The sequence below is a fragment of the Heteronotia binoei genome, chromosome 2 (genome assembly GCF_032191835.1).
Source record: "Heteronotia binoei isolate CCM8104 ecotype False Entrance Well chromosome 2, APGP_CSIRO_Hbin_v1, whole genome shotgun sequence".
In the NCBI taxonomy this organism is placed as follows: domain Eukaryota; kingdom Metazoa; phylum Chordata; class Lepidosauria; order Squamata; family Gekkonidae; genus Heteronotia; species Heteronotia binoei.
Genome location: NC_083224.1, coordinates 120,209,094 through 120,226,133, shown reverse-complemented (window position 1 = coordinate 120,226,133; position 17,040 = coordinate 120,209,094). Strand labels below are relative to the sequence as shown.

The window sequence follows — 17,040 nt, the reverse complement described above, 5'->3', positions numbered from 1 at the left end:
AAAACTCAGCGCAAACAACCAAAAGAGAAAAGTGGCTGATATTGACAGTGCAGGAGTAGTTGTTATCCAGCGTGGGTTCTGCTCTTTAAATTCAGTGCAGTTGGGCGCAAAGGATGAAAAACACAAAGAAAGGGCAGTGGGAAGGTTCTCTTGCTGTCTGGGCGGAGTTAAGTCCCTCAATTTCAGTGTGAGAGGGCTCGTGCTGGATAGAGCTGGCTTGGGCAGGTGGAAAAGAAGCTAGCAAGCAAGCAAGCTGGAGCTGTGGCTGTCGTTGGTACAGGACATTGAGATGGAGAGCCTGACACTTGCTTAAAGAGAAGTGGCTGAAGAGGCTGGGCAAGTGGGCATCAATGTGGCAAATGTGGTTCAGAGTAGCCAAGTGCAAAGTAATGCACATTAGGGCCAAAAATCCTAACTATAAATACATGTTAATGGGGTCTGAACTGGCAGAGACTGACCAAGAGAGGGATCTTGGAGTCATGATACATAACTCACTGAAAGTGCTGAGACAGTGGGCGTTTTCGCACTGACCTTAATCGGCAGTGACGTCCCTCTTCACCGTGCAGGATCTGCGCAGATTTCGCACCAATTGCTGCGGAGCACCCGGAAGAGCCGCAAAGTCCTGTGGCTTTTGCGGCGCAAATGGAAACTGGTTTTTGGCGGTTTCCATTTGCACCGCAAAAGCCGCGAGACTTTGCGGCTCTTCCGGGTGCTCCGCAGCAATTGGTGCGAAATCCGCACAGATCCTGCGCGGTGAAGAGGGACGTCGCTGCCGATTTTGGTCAGTGCGAAAACGCCCAGTGTGTGACTGCAATGAAAAAGGCCGATGTTATTCTGGGGATTATTAGGAAGGGAATTGAAAACAAATCAGCCAGTATCATAATGCCCCTGAATAAAGCGATGGTGCAGCCTCATTTGGAATACTGTGTACAATTCTGGTCACTGCACCTCAAAAAAGATATAACATTGGGAAAAGTGCAGAAAAGGGCTACCAGAATGATTAAAGGGTTGGAACATTTTCCCTATGAATAAAGGTTAAAGCACTTGGGGCTCTATAGCTTAGAGAAATGATGATTGAGGGGTGATAGAGGTTTACAAGATTATGCATGGGATAGATAAGGCAGAGAAAGACGTACTTTTCTTTCTTTCTCACAATACAAGAACTTGTAGGCACTCAATGAAATTGCCGAACAGTCAAGTCAGAACAGGAAGTACTTTTTCAGCCAAAGAGTGATTAACACAGGAGGTTGTGGCAGCTACATGCATAGACTGCTTCAAGAGGTGATTGGATGAAAAATGGAGCAGAGGTCCATCAGTGGCTATTAGCAGGGTATAGATGAAACTCTCTGTCTGGGACAGTGATGCTCTGTATTCTTGGTGCTTGGGGAGCACAGTGGGAGGGCTTCTAGTATCCTGGCCCCACTGGTGGACCTTCTGATGGCACCTGTGTTTTTTGCCACTGTGTGACAGAATGTTGGACTGGATGGCCATTGGCCTGATCCAATATGGCTTTTCTTATGTTCTTATGTAAGCCAGTCAATCAACCAGCCAGCGACCCCACTGTGCAGTCCCAACAGCAGCAGGCTCCATCAGCAGCCCCTCCCTAGGTGCCATTGCAGCAGCTGCTGCCTTCAGGGCAGCCCCCTCAAGTGACAGAGCCTCAGTAGCCCCAGCAGCAGCAGCCTCCCAAGGGGATGATGGGGGGGATGGATGAGAAGGAGGGAGAAGATGGGGCTCTCTCACTCTTCTCCCACCTTCTAGGGTTTAGAGCAGGGGTGTCAAACTCATGAGGGCCAGATCTGTCATAAATGAAACCTTGTCAGGCTAGGCCAGAGATATAAACTCTATAAAGGACACAGGAAAACATAATTAAAGATTTAAAAAAAAAACTGGTTTAGAGGGCAAGCGGAGGCTTGAGTTCTTGTCCTCATCTCCCTGCATGACTTGCCATTCACCTTTTGAGGAGGCAATGAGGGAGACATATGGGGGCCTCCCTCGGCAGCCCCCTGAAGGGTGCTGTGGCCATGCTGCCAATGAAAGATGGGCACCCACAGCCTTCCCTCCATCCTCCACCACCCAACTCATTCACACACACATGTGCCCCCACCTTCCCCTACAGTGCTGGCCTCAGCAGCCCCCTGAAAAGTGCCAGGGCTGTGCTGTTGAGGGGAAATGGGCACTGGAAGCCTTTCCTCCACCCCTCCCCCTTGCTCAAACACACACAGGTGTGTGAGCTGCCTCCCTGACTGTGCTGGTGTCAAGCATGGTGAAATTCCATTGTTAATTCATTGTTTTATGGTCCTGCCTAACCTGGTCTGTGAAGTATCATGGAGGACCTAACTTTGTTAGTTTGTTATTCTTTCCCTTCCCCCCTTCCCTGCTTTATGGCCTGTAATTAGAAGTAGTGAGAATTGAAACTAAATAGTCAGCACCTTCCCATACATTCCAGTAAGGGAGTGAGAGACATCTGGAAAAGCAAGAACACAGTCCTGATAACGCTATGGGAACGTAAACAGTTATGATAGTTTATGTGTGAATGCTACCCCACAACCCCATCCCTTGGAATCCTTTTGAAGTAGTCCTTAAAAGTATTGTATCAATGTATGGTTGGCATTACTCTCAAGAACCTGTTACCAAAGTATCGGTCTATCAATAAACACAGTCTCTGTATCATCTTCGACTCGTCATTGAATCCGCATGCTTGACAGCTGGTTGTGGCAGGCCCTTGAAGGGTGCTGGGCCATGCTACTGAGGGGGGAGGAGGGGGGTGGAGAGCATCAGGAGCTGCTGGGGGGCAATTCTGCACCCCTGGACCACCGGCACCCTAGGCAAGGCCCTAAATTGCCTAGCAGGCAGTCTGGCCCTGATCTTCAGAGCCCCGAAAAAGAGGAGAGAGCCCTATTCTATATTGCAATGCAAAAAGTTTTCTTTTCTTTTAAAAAAAATGTAATTCATATAATAATTTAATCCATGTAATCTTTCATAACAACCAACACTTGTGGCAAATACTCTTGTCTAGTACTGTATCACCAGTCAGGAATATGGTAGTTTATATTACTGGCCATAGTAGAACTAGCTTAAGACCAACAGATTAATGGTTCAGATGAAAGTTTGTCCCTTAGGAAGGGACTGTAGCTTAAAGGTAAAGCATCTTCTTGGCATGCAGAAGGTTGCAAGTTCAATCCTGGCATCTCCAACTAAAAGGATCAGATGGTAGGTGATGTGAAAGACTTCAGCCTGATAACACAGAGAAGTGCTGCCAGTATGAATACACAATACTGACCTTGATGGACCAATGGTCTGATTCAGTATAAAGCAACTTCATGTGTTCATGTGACCCACTGATATTGTTTTATTTCCCATGCAGTAGATATTATGTTTATTTTGAATGTAGCAGAGCTATGTTCTAATATACACTCAACCACTAAACTTATTCAGAAATTTTCAATAAAGTAATATCTTTTAATCTAAGTGTGACAATACAACCTTGAATACTTAGATGTGTAGCTAACAAGTTATAATCTTTCAAATATTAGTGTCATAGATCATCCCCTATCTACAGCAGTAGAAAAAGCTGTCAAGTTGTAGCTGAGTTTTGGCAACCCTGTAGGGTTTTCAAGGCCAAAGAGATATTCAAAGGTGGTTTGCTGTTTCCTGCTTCTATGCTGCAAGCCTAGATTTCCTTGGTGGTCTCTGTGATGCCCCTGTGCCACAGCCAGAGTGCCTTCTGCCTTCGAAAATCTCTTGTTCAAGTTATGGGTTGTAAGTAGATGAGGATGTCACATGCACTACCTTCTTTTCTCTTAAAATCCAGAAAATCATGACGATCTCACACCACAGGTCCCTTTTTCTCACTCCCAGAGAAATCTACAGCCAGGGTAACCCAGCCCCCTTTAATAATCAACCCTCACTCACACAGAACCTATTGGGGTATGGCTCAAACACTGTTCCAGTCACTTGCTGTCACTGTTCATTCATATCCCATAATATAGGTATGTAGACTGAGATTTTAAGTTGTGTTTGTGTGTGTACTTCTTTCCCTTAGACATGTAGCCCACAGGTCAAAACAAGAAACTTTTATTTATAAGAACAAAACACTGAGATCATTTAGTTACAAAGCTACGGTACTTTTTTCAGCCTATTCCAAGCAGTTTTTCTAAGCAGAACCTTTCCCACTCCAGTTCCCAAACTGTTGACTTCTCTGCTACTAACCCGTCATTCTTTCAACTGCTGTTTTTCAAGTCTCCATCTTTCCATATTCCATCAGCTCTCATTGGTTACTCTTGGAGAGAGACAGAATCTAGATTGTCTGTCATATCTTATTCAAATACTCACCAGGGCCAATCCCAAGTGCATTAACACACACTAAATAATGCACTTTGCAATTGGATTTTTACTGTATAAGAATAGTAAAATACCCTCTGTTTAGTTTCCACAGTCTTGAGATCAGGCTAGTCTGGACCCCCTGTTTTAAACCATCCTAATTGTCAGTCACAAGACCAGACTGCTATTTCTACCAGGTGTTCTCATTTCATATGAACAGGCTAAGGGATTTAACTGAGGTACAAGTTAGATAGGTATGACAGCAGGTTAGAACAGAGCTGTATGTTCTTGCAACTAGACTAAGACAAGCAACTATGAACACAGCACCTACTCATCCATGTAGCTCTGTATATACAACTAGGGATACATGCATAGACATCTATGTATTTGCCCTAGCCAAAATTAATACTACGGGCACTCTTAAGAACATAAGAGAAGCCGTGTTGGATCAGGCCAATGGCCCATCCAGTTCAGCACACTGTATCACACAGTGGCCAAAAAATTATATATATATATACACACACACACACACACTGTGGCTAATAGCCACTGATGGACCTCTGCTCCATACTTTTATCTAACCCCCTCTTGAAGCTGGCTATGCTTGTAGCCGCCACCACCTCCTGTGGCAGTGAATTCCACATGTTAATCACCCTTTGGGTGAAGAAGTACCTCCTTTTATCCGTTCTAACCTGACTGCTCAGCAATTTCATCGAATGCCCATGAGTTCTTGTATTGTGAGAAAGGGAGAAAAGTGTCACGAGCTGGGGCCAGGCCAGGCGAAGTCCAGGGGCAGTCCAAGGTCTGTAACCGGTGAGCAAGAGTGTCCAAGGTGCCAAAGCCAAATCGTCGTCCAGGTATCGTAGGTCAGAGGTTCAGAAGCCGTAGTCAGGGGGTCCAGAAGTCAAGCCAAGGTCAGGAGGTCCAAAGTCAAAAGCCGAAGAGGATGCTAGGACATCAGGTAGATGACTAGTTGCTTCCACAAAGCCTTCTCTCAAAGCCTACAGCTATATAGCCCTCTGCTGTCTGTTGCCCATTTGGGCTAATTGCTGACTCAGAGGGCAGCCAGGATCCTGCTGGGACTCAAGCACCCTCACTCCTAGAAGGGCCAGAATCCTTTCAAAACTCAGGGCTCAGGGAGCGTCTTGCTTGTGAGCGTGCCACCCTCCTCCGATCCCTGAGGTCCTGACAAAGGCGGTCACGCACACGAGCCACCCGAGAGGGCGAGGCAGGGGGGCTTGGATCTTCTCCAGCAGGAGGCAGGGGCACTGGTGCAGGTGGCAGGGGCACAGTTTCTTCTGCAGGCTTGGCTTCTTCTGCAGGGCCCCCAGCACCCATGACAAAAAGGACTTCTTTCTCTACTTTCTCCATCCCATGCATTATTCTTGCACTCCTATCCTTTTTCTGGAGGCCTGTGGTGATTCTTGGAAGCCCCAGCTGCATACATAGTTCCTAGAGTCATAGAATCATAGCGTTGGAAGGGATCTCCAGGGCCATCTAATCCAACCCCCTGCACAATGCAGGAAATTCACAAATACCTCCCCCTAAATTCATAGGATTCATACTGCTGTCTGATGGCCATCTAGCCTCTGTTTAAAAACCTTCAAAGAAGGAGAGCCCACCACCTCGTGAGGAAACCTGTTCCACTGAGAAACCGCTCTGTCAGAAAGTTTTTCCTAATGTTGAACAGAAAACTCTTTTGATTTAATTTCAACCAGTTGGCTCTGGTCCTACCTTCTGGGGCCACAGAAAAGAATTCTGCACCATCATCTATATGACAGCCCTTCAAGTACTTGAAGATGGTGATCATATCACCTCTCAGCCACCTCCTCTCCAGGCTTAACATGCCCAGCTCCTTCAACCTTTCTTCATAGGACTTGATCTCCAGACCCCTCACCATCTTCGTCGCCCTCCTCTGTACCTGTTCCAGCTTGTCTATATCCTTCTTAAAATGTGGTGCCCAAAACTGAACACAATACTCCAGGTGAGGACTTACCAGAGTAAAGTAAAGCGGTACCATCACTTGATCTGGACACTATACTTCTGTTAAAAAAAAGGTAAAGGTAGTCGCCTGTGCAAGCACCAGTCGTTTCCAACTCTAGAGTGACATTGGATCACTTTTTTATGGCAGACTTTTTATGGGGTGGTTTCCCATTGCCTTCCCCAATCACTTACACTTTACACCCAGCAAGGTGGGTACTCATTTTACCGACCTCAGAAGGATGGAAGGCTGAGTCAACCTTGAGCTGGCTACCTAAACTTAGCTTCCACCAGGATCAAACTCAGGTCATGAGCAGAAGTTGGACTGCAGTACTGCAACTTACCAATCTGTGCCATGGGGTTCCTATACTACAGCCCTTTGCTTATACTACAACCCTTTGCCTTTTTAGCCACTGCATCACACTGTTGACTCTTGTTCAGCATATGGTCCACTAAAACCCCTAGATCCTTTTTGAACATACTACTGCTAAGACAAGTGTCCTCCATCCTATAACCATGCATTGGATTTTTCCTACCTAAATGCAGAACTTTACATTTATCCCTGTTAAAATTCATTTTATTGGCTTTAGGCCAGTTTTCCAGCCTGTCAAGGTCATCCTGTATCCTGTTTCTGTCTTCTACTGTATTTGCAACCCTTCCCAATTTAGTATCATCTACAAATTTAATAGGCATTTCCTCTATTCCTTCATCCAAATCATTGATAAAGATGTTGAACAAAACAGGCCCCAGGACAGGCCTTTTCCTGATCTGCTAAGCACTAACAGTACCTATCAACTATCTGAGAGAGAGAAGAGGGGCTGAGTTTAGCCCCCCTCTCCTTTCTGAACAGCTAAACTGTATGATTACTACTTTCTCAAGGGAACTGTCTGTCCAATGAAAATGCATAGCCTGCTCATATACAGTCCTACTACCCTCACAAGAAGACTGTGTGCACATCATGTTATGCATGGGATTCTTTTTTGTAAGTATGTGTTCCCAGTGCCTTTTTTGTTTTTTAAAAAGTCACTAGTGCTCATATATATGATTGCCAATATGGATATATGGATATCTGCTGATTTCCACCAATTCCCTCCTCCCCACATAGATCCCCACTAGGCTGTTCCTAGGGGCCCACTCACTTTCTCTGGCTGAGTGGTGCACAAGGATCAGGAATTGGAAGAGCTCTGCCCCCCCCCCCCAAATGCTGGTACTTAGTACCAGTGAATAGTGGAATAGCAACAACAAAAATACCCTGTGTGTTCATTGTGGGAATGAAAAATTGACTAGAATGCACTTTGTATTCTAAAATATCATATTTATTCTGCATCAATGACATTCTAACCTGCTACCATGAGCACAAGAGAATTCTACATGCATTTAAAATAATCTGAAGAATGGAAAAAACTCTCTGCTCCCTTAAAACATACGTCATATTATACTTTCTATAATTGTTCATTCTGAAGAAATCTACTAAAATATTTATTTATTTACTTTAGATTTATATGCCACCAACTCCGCAAGCAGACTCTGGGCAGCTAACAGTCATGATAAAACAGTTTAAAATACAATTATAAAGGAATAAAAACATATAAACAATTTAAACTACATAAAAGATGCTACAAGAAAGATTCTTGCTTAACCATAAGACCTTTGAATCTAGGACAGGAGACACTATAATTCTATACAAATGAATTCAGGAGGCTGTTCTAAATTTGTTCTAAAATGACATCTTAATCCTCAAATTGAACAACTTCATCACACAGAAACAGGAAAATAAGATATATCTACTACCACATTAAAAGGAAAGGTGTTATTTGGGAATATCCAGACCAATATACCAAGTGCTTCTGTTCAGGCAGCAGCCACATCATCTGCTGAAGTTTTATATAGGGCTGCCATCTGATTCCCACATTGCAGCAGCAAGGGCTGAAAGCCACAATGCCATTTGGCTCCAGGATTTGCAAAGTCAATTTGCCAATCTCCCAAGAAAACAGTACCATATGGATGCACCTTAAGTCACTGCCCTCTAAAATAGTTTGCTAATTAAATGTCAGAAAAAGAACTGCTGTGTAGTAGTTTCACCTCCTCTGAGATCTTGCCAGAGTAACTCAACAGTCTGGCTTTCAAGAGATATTGTGTCTATGGCAACAGGACAACATGGGTGCCATTGATGGCATTCCACATATCCAAAAGTAGAGGTAAAATTATCATCTGTAGAAAGCACTTATACAGAATGTAAAGTTCTACTAGACTTTACAAACACATGATTTCCTTTGTGTTGTTCTTTTTATATATTTCCTGTAGTGGAGTTTGTTCTGTGATGCTGCATCTGATTTGATTCCACATGTTACAGAATCCCAATTCTGTTCTGAAATTAACTGGAATGGTTGGTGTGCACTAAGGGAGAAATCCTAAACTGGTCTATTCAGAAGTAATCTCATTTGACCCAATGGGATTTACTCCCAAGAAGGTGTTCTTTGGATTGTAGCCTGAGTGTAGCATGTGTTTCTTTTAAAACACAAGTGCTGTGATTTTTTTGTAGTAAAATCTACAAAGCATGTGTTGTCTGCATTATACCATTCTACAACATGTCTGTAGCTGGATGATGGTTTATATATAACAGCCCTCTGGAAAAATCTGTGTTTACATGTAGCAAATGGTTTGAATTTAGTTCCATTAGTTAATATATCTGTTTTGTCTCTTTCAAGGATGCATAGATTATCTAAAACCATGTCTCAGCAACCTGGTATATAGGAAAAAGTCCAGAGGTTTGATTTCAGTGGCTATAAATGTAAAGCTCTTTGGGACAGTTGTCATTATGTACAAGATGTTAATATTACTAGACTCTGCCTATTGGGACCCTGAGTATGGTTTTGATATGATTGTTAAATCATTAATAATAGACACCTTTTATTAATGATATACCCCCTTGCTTTGATGGATATATTCAGAGAAATACAACATCATTGGTACAGCTTTATACATAACAACACACACACAGCCCACTGATACAATATATTTTCAGTTTTAACATTATTGTTTGTTGTCAGTGCCAACTCTCAGAACCTTTAAAAGTTTTCCCCTTCTATTTCTTCCTGTTCTGCTTTACACAGCCAAAAATGTTCATAGGAAGTTTCCTAGTTTATTAGATGATTCATATAACTTCAGACAGCAGTTTTGGCCATAGTATACATGCAAAATTTCTTCACTTCTGGCTATGGAAAGGAAGGGTTCCTGAACACTTATGGAACTACCTCTGCTATAAAGGGTAATGGATGACATAGGTATGTAAAACAGAAAGGGAAATTCCTGAGTTCCAAGTTATTACAACACGCCAAACAAAGGAATCCCCAGGACCTATCAGGGATATTGGTTTCTTATCACACCACATACGTCATTCAGCCCTTACATCTGAATTCTCACCAATTCCCCAGAAGGGCCAGACATCCCCTTTATTTCATTTCTTATTTGGAATAATGGATTGGAATGGTAGATTGTAAGGCTTTTATAATGAATAATAGAATGTAACGTATTTTTGGAATAGTAGAGTGGAGTGTAATTCTTTGGTTTGGGGACAGGGAAGATAACTCTACACAGCCAGTTGCCCTACTTCAAAAAAGAAGATGCTGTAAAGTCACCTCCATGCTTGAGACGAGACAGATGGAGAGTAATGACAGGGTCTCAGTTAATTACCCTCAGCATCCCACGATTAAGGCTACATCTACCAATAAATCTCTAATTTTGATAGATTTATTTGATTCACCACATTTTCCTCCAAAATTAAACCCAAACTAATGGTAACCATATAAACTAAGTTTGTTATTCCTGTTTGGTCCTTGAATCTGTTAAACATCTTCATTATGCTGTATGCTAATTACGTACTGCTCTCCCTCTGCCTAAAGGTATGGACTAGCAATTTCCATTTCATTGTACCTGAAGAAGTGTGTGTTCACGCAAAAGCTTATACCTTGAATGAAACTGTGTTGGTCTTAAAGGTGCCACTAGACTCATAATTTGTTCTGCTATTTATTTTTATTTTATTTATTTATTTACCTTAAATTTGTATGCAGCCCACTCCATACAGACTCTGGGTGGCTTACAGTCACAGTACCACAATAACAATACCTTATGATTATAAAATCAAAACATATATAACAATTTATAATTTAAAAACTTAAAAATGGTGCTATAAATTTTAAAATGGTGCTATTTAGACCCATATGGCTGCCCACCTGGATCTATCTTCATGAGGAAGTTTACTTCCTTTTAAAAAGTTATGCTAGGATTCATGGAATATAATTTAAACCGATGGAATACAACAACATGGGATCCAGAGGCTTCAAAATACCCCATACTGCTGTAACTTGGGAACAGCAAGGGTTTTTTACTTTGTTCATACACTCAACAATTTCTCAAGGTGGGTTTGAACTATTAATAAGTAATGCTTCCTGTCTTTCTAATGTTTATGCTTCCTCAGCTGAATTAAGTTTATGGAAGAAGTCAACCTCCTCCATTGCAAAGCAATGACATGAAATGCTATTCCATGGATTCCTGCCTCAGGAAGGGTTTTCTGAAATTCTGAAGTTCCTCCACCAGGATACCGCACACAAACATATTCCAAATAATTCTCAGTGTTCTGAGGAAATAATATGATGTATTCTTTTCTTTCCAAATAAGTATGAAATTATGATGCTTGGTTTGGTCCTGTCAACTGTTTACACGTTCATGTTATATATCACATAGACACACACAAATTCAGACAAACCCTGAAATGGAAAGCAATGGAAACTATAGTCATGCAAACTTCTTTTATCACAGTATTCCAAAAACCCACTTTTGGCTCAGAGTCATCTGTCACCTAATTTCAAAATTTTCTAAAGAAAGAAAAATTAAGCACAACAGGGAAAATAACTTTGTAACTGTTGTTGAGTTTATTATCCAGTGTAAGTTACTGAGAGCTGATAAGTAAAGGAAGTTCAACCAGACAGTTTAATCCATCAATTTCCTGTCTTCTAATCAGCCACTGGCTCTTTTGGCTTTAAATTAGAAACATTCCTGACAATATTTAGGACAGGTGAAGGAAGAGGGTAGAAATGAGATGGAGGAAAAGTATACAACTGAAAAATAACTTGGGATGGGAGGATGGCAGAAGAAAATATTTAGTGGAACAAGAACTGTATGTATGGATGTTCCCTCTATAAATTAGCAAATATAATAAAAGGATAAGGTTGCTAATAAATTGAAAAAGAACATTTATATTAATAAAACAGGATTCAAGATTTGCATTTACAGACATTATACAGTATTGGAAGCAGACAATTAGTTTTCAAATATTGTGTAATAATTCTTAAGATGGTAGGCCAAGTTACTAATACATAAAATCTCATGGAAAGTTTCCTGATAAATACAAATTAAGGTAGCCAAGTACAACTTGCAAATGCTTACATATGATTTGGATCAGATAGCTACATGAAACTAGCTACTTGAAACAAAAAGTTATGATACTTAATGGAATCATTGTAGATCAGATGATGGGATAAAGCACTTCTGAAACAAGCTACTGTTGACAGTACTTTGGTTTGAAGATTTATGTACTCTTAACACAAGTGCTCCTAATTTTCATGAATACTGCCTGAACAATTTTAATCACTTCCACTGAAAACTCAGAACAAACAAACATGCAGCAAAAATGTCCATCAGGAATTATGTGGTTGGAATAAATGTAGAGACTGAAAGTTACACATAAGATTAGAAAACTAGTTACAAAATTTAAAATATTAGTAGTCTCAGGAAAGAGAAGGCGGTTTTGAAAAATGGATGTACGGCACAATGACAACATCTCAATTAACATTTAAACTAGTGCAATCCTAAATTATTGTTGGTCCTTAATAACAGGATATACAATAAGTCCCAAAACAAGTACATTGAATAAAATGCTGCACATCACAGAATTTGCTGTTTTTAAATAATAATGTGTCTATTTATTCTTCAACATTCTTATTTCAAAATATCTCATGAGTTATTTTTATTGCACTGGAAGAAGGCAAATGATTAACATTTTAAAGAATTATTGCTCCTGATACGAACATATCATCTATGTCTGAGAATCGTTTGATCTACCTCTTCTGTTAGTCCATGTTTGCCCTAAATTTGGTTTAGCATCTAAAGTCTGAGGGGCATTGTATCCAAACCTGTAACTCCTTTATCACTTGGGCCAATATAATAATCCTGTATGGAGTAGTAAGCATGAATGAAATGTTAAATTGATAAACCAGAAACAAATGTTGACAATGCTAGCTCCACTGGCACAGTTTTTCTTGTGCATGCAGCAGTACAAAACCATCTAATACTGATTTTAATATTATAGTATGTTTTACTATATTTTGAATACTACTTTTTATGCTGAAATTAGAATGTTTCTCCAACGTTGTTCACATTAGTGCGGGTGGGGGGACATTTCATGTCTCCATTGTGTGTATCAGAAGTTTTTAAACCCAAGGTGTCACAAGAGTGTTAACCTAAATTAATATCTGTTTCAAGAATGGCATGATTAAAGCATGAGGGAAGAGAGGGTTAGATTTCAAAAGATTTCTTGCAAGTCATTACCACAAATGTAATTATTGCTAAAATGTACACATGTAGTGAGCCTTGCTTACAGCACTATGAAGTGTCTGACTGATCTTGAACACATTAGTTGATATTACATCCAACTAAAGTCAGCAAAACTACTTTTTATGTAATTTAGATCTTAAACTTTATCACACTAGAGAATAAGTGGCTAAATTTAAAAACCGCTCTATCAGATATGTGCAGGAAGATAAAAGTGTAAAAATGGAATAGAAGATACAATGAGAAGTTTGTATTAAGTCATTTTTCAGTCAATCTCTCCCCAAACATACACCAGCAATTAACTAAGAACTTAAACACAAAGCAAACAAATTTTAAAAAGCCCTTTGCATTTTCACTGGACATCCCAGCAAGCAACTTTTTAGCAACAAACACACTGTAGATTGGAATGAAATCAAGCCAGGGAAAGAGAGCAAGCGAGAGAAATGAAGAGATTATTGTGCCCACCCTTTTATACAACCATTTCTTTCATTATAATAGGTCTTTTCATCAAAATGACACCGAACCTTTACATTTGGATAGCATATTTCCATACAGTAGAGACAGCAGCCACTTCAAACTGATTCCAAATCTGCTCCCCAAAATAAAACAAACTCACTCCATTGACACACATAAATTGTTTACGACTCATTAAAAAGCAAAATTGCACATCACAGTGTTGGCAGCTGAGTCCATGCGGGTGGAAAGAGGGCATTCACTCATCTCTTTGTATACTGGCAGTACCAAACTGAAGTTTAGCAGTAGGCAGTAGCTGAGATTTTTGTGGGGCAGCCAGAGGATGCATGAGGTAACTTTCAAAGCTTCCTTTTTGTCTTTGTATGTTAAACTGTATCCTGTAGCTGAGTTTTGATTAAAAGAACTTAACAGATGCTATGAGGTTTGGGGATAAAATATGCTTTGTTTGTGCATGCATGTGTGTGGAAATGGCTTATTTTTCTATCAATAACTGAAGCCTTGTCTAAAAACAGACACATCTATTGTACAAATACTTGAATGTTTCATTTTAGGAAAAATGAAACCCACTCTTCTTTTAGTGCATTATTTTAACAGGCTGCTTTTTAAACTCTGTACTTTCAGCAAATAAGTTATATGGCATGTTAAAAGTTTTGGAAGAACATTCTGTAAGGTTTCATCTAAACAACAGCCTGTGTGGTTATGAAGCTTGTTTATTTTCTTGTCAAGTGCATTACTAAACGTTTCCAGCATTTTTTTACATATTACATTCATAGTAGTAAGACATCTGCAAAGTAACTGGGATTTTAAAAAGAAACACAACTTCTTGATAGACTTTCAAAAAGAGAAGCAATAGTCTTAAGATTACTGGGGAAATTATAAACAATAATATACCTCATCATAATATGAAGACAATTTTTAAAAAGGAGTGCTGTAATAACTTAAAGTGGTTTAAAATCACAGAGTGGTATCAATATCTTTACAGAAGTGTAGTTTAGAGGTTTTCCCTGAAAACAACATATAGTCAAGTCACATTTCAGTTTTAACAGGCTAAATTTACTCAAATAAATAGTCTGAAGCTTCACGAACATTCAAGAACATCTATTCTGCATTTTCTACTGGCAGAAAGTCTAATTGGAAAAACAGTAGTATGAATAAAGTGGTTAGACTTCCTCTATTTTAATTAACCAAAATCAGCATGTAGCATTTATTTGGCAACCACCAGTTAAACCCTTTTCATAAATAAAAGTTCAACTCCCCACCCAAACCCAACCAAAAACAACGCAAACACCTTTTGATGCAAGCAATGAATACCGCCAAGCTGCAGAAAGAAAGCCTTCCATATTTCACTTGTTCCTCTTTACTAAGTCCACGGATGTTCACTCTCCAAATGACCCCAAAGTTGATCGGGAAGATGTTTCCTGGGCATGCATGTATGTGCATAAGCCTCTCTGCTCCTACTTACTTGTTTCAGTATATCACACAAGACAATGGCATGATCAGTTTCATTGTAATTCCAGTCACCAGTCCTTTTTAAACAACAACAACAACAACAACAAAAGCCCCTTGATATGTATGTGAACTGAACGGAGGTTCACGGTCCAGTTAGGAGCAGATAATACATGCATTGTCCTGGCTGCAAAATTTCTCTCACTGAAAAAAAAATTCACGCTTTGCCACAAGAATAATAATTACAGCAAACTAAAAAACCCCCCTGCAACAAATTAATCCCTAACGGACAGCATGCTAACGAGGGCAGTAATGATTTGAGGGCTCTGTTCAACACAACAGAGCTTGCATCTTCTGTCACAATGGGCTATTGTGCATCCTCCTAACTCACTGTACCTCTTGATAGATTCAAGATGTCAAAGGTTGTCTGGCCCGAGTGACCATGACATGCGAGTTAACTCATTCTGAAGATGCCTCTTGGTACTTTATTAAAACTTTTAATTGAGCCCAAGCGACACTGGAGCAGGATCCATAACAACTGGCTACAGATCATAACAGGATGGAAATCTATTTGGACATAAACAAATGAAGGGAAAAGTTAGACCAACTTCTCTGATGAGATGTTCAAACGTTAAGCATTCTAACAGTCCAACTAACAATACCGTCAGAGTTTTACTAAAATTAGTCTGTTTTGAAATCCCTTAAATTTCCTTTCCCAATTGCTTGTTAATATTGCCTTGCAAATATTACCCGTTAATGTCTTTAATATTTCTACGACATGCAACCACACATTCACAGAGAACAAAAATCTGAAATGTCACACTGTGACAAAATACAACAAGGACTAAAAGTGGTTGAGAAAAAAGTTGTCCTTTGAAAGGAAAGCTTTTCAAACTACTTATCCAAATACTTTTATAAAGAGAACTGGAAGCGAGGGGGGGGGGCGAGAGAAATCTGCCACTGTCTTAACTGTAGGGCACATGAACGATCTCTTGTTACAGAGGAAAAACACACAAGTGGGACAAGTGTAAGGCTGCTCCAGTGAAGAGTGTGAAAAAAAATCCAAATGTTAATTTGATAAATGTGAGGTCTGGGACATTTTGTCAAAGAGGGAGGGAAAGTAGAAAAAAGGAGGAAAAAAAAGCAGCCGTGCTGCCAACTCACCATCCACCAAGTTCTGGCCGAGATGTCATAGCAGAGCTGCCATTTGATGGATCCGTCGGAGGTTTTCCCTGCCATTATGCTGTCAGCAAGCTTCATCTGATGCTAACTCACGGGAGATAAGACACCTAATTGAGAAAACATTTGCACTGGCATGTTGGGCAACATGTAGCCCAGTCTATACCATATGGAATCATGGGTAAAAGAAATCTCCTTGACAGTGAACCAATCTCTCACAGACCCAGTGGCAAGGTGAAGTGGGGATGAAAAGTCATCTGCTCCTAGCACTGTCTTCTCCTCTCTCTCTCTCTCTCTCTCTCTCTCTCTCTCTCTCTCTTCTAAACTAAGAACCCACTGCTGAACATCAAAGGGGGGGGGGTGGATAGAATTAGGACTTCATCACTCAGATGGTCTGCAAGATTTTCCCCTTTCCTTTTTTTCTCTCTTCCCCCCCTTCCAGCTTTTAAAAAAATGAATAGAGACTTAGTAGGACAAAGGCAGGTAGTGGACTGCGGAGGGAGATTGCCACAGGCTATTAGCCTAAAATTTCTGCTTGACAGATGGAACTGCTTAGAGACTATCATGCAATGTTTTGGAGCTTTTTTCCCAAAAAGAATTTCCAGTCTGATTCAGTATCTGTTTATCACAGCTACTTTTCTCATGAATGTGACCAAGGGAGGGGGGGGGGGGGGAATCACTGGAAATTAAGGTTCAATTTTTGAAAAATAGTATTTTAAAAAAACTTTGAACGTAATCATTACAGGAAATAAAAATAGTTTAAATGCCTTTTTCTTCTCAGTGATTTAAAGACTTCTCTTTATCTCTTATTAAAAATGCTCTGTCAATTAAAATCCTAAGAGAATAAGCTACAACTCCATCCTGGCCTTTTTATTTTTATAGGAAAGGCATCCTTGAAATGATGAAACAGACGTCGACTGGCCTACAAACAGCTATTCAGACAACTAGTTTTTAAACAATGTTTTTCTTATTTTGTTAGAATTCTTTTTTTAAAAAACCACTAGGATTCATTTTTGCCAAATCCTGAAT

At 40.3% G+C, this 17,040-nt stretch overlaps 1 protein-coding gene across 2 annotated transcripts in view; it reads right to left on the bottom strand.

The window, feature by feature from the left end:
• NFIA (nuclear factor I A) overlaps nucleotides 1-16,239 on the bottom strand; it is a 933,690-nt gene extending 917,451 nt beyond the window's left edge. Inside the window, exon 1 of one of the 2 annotated variants that reach the window (XM_060231906.1) lies at nucleotides 15,997-16,239. In XM_060231906.1, the coding sequence (XP_060087889.1) occupies nucleotides 15,997-16,092 (96 nt within the window). In that variant the 5' untranslated portion in view covers nucleotides 16,093-16,239. The remainder of the gene's footprint in view (nucleotides 1-15,996) is intronic. The other variant, XM_060231903.1, reaches the window with a different exon arrangement.
• Between the last annotated feature and the right edge of the window lie 801 nt (nucleotides 16,240-17,040).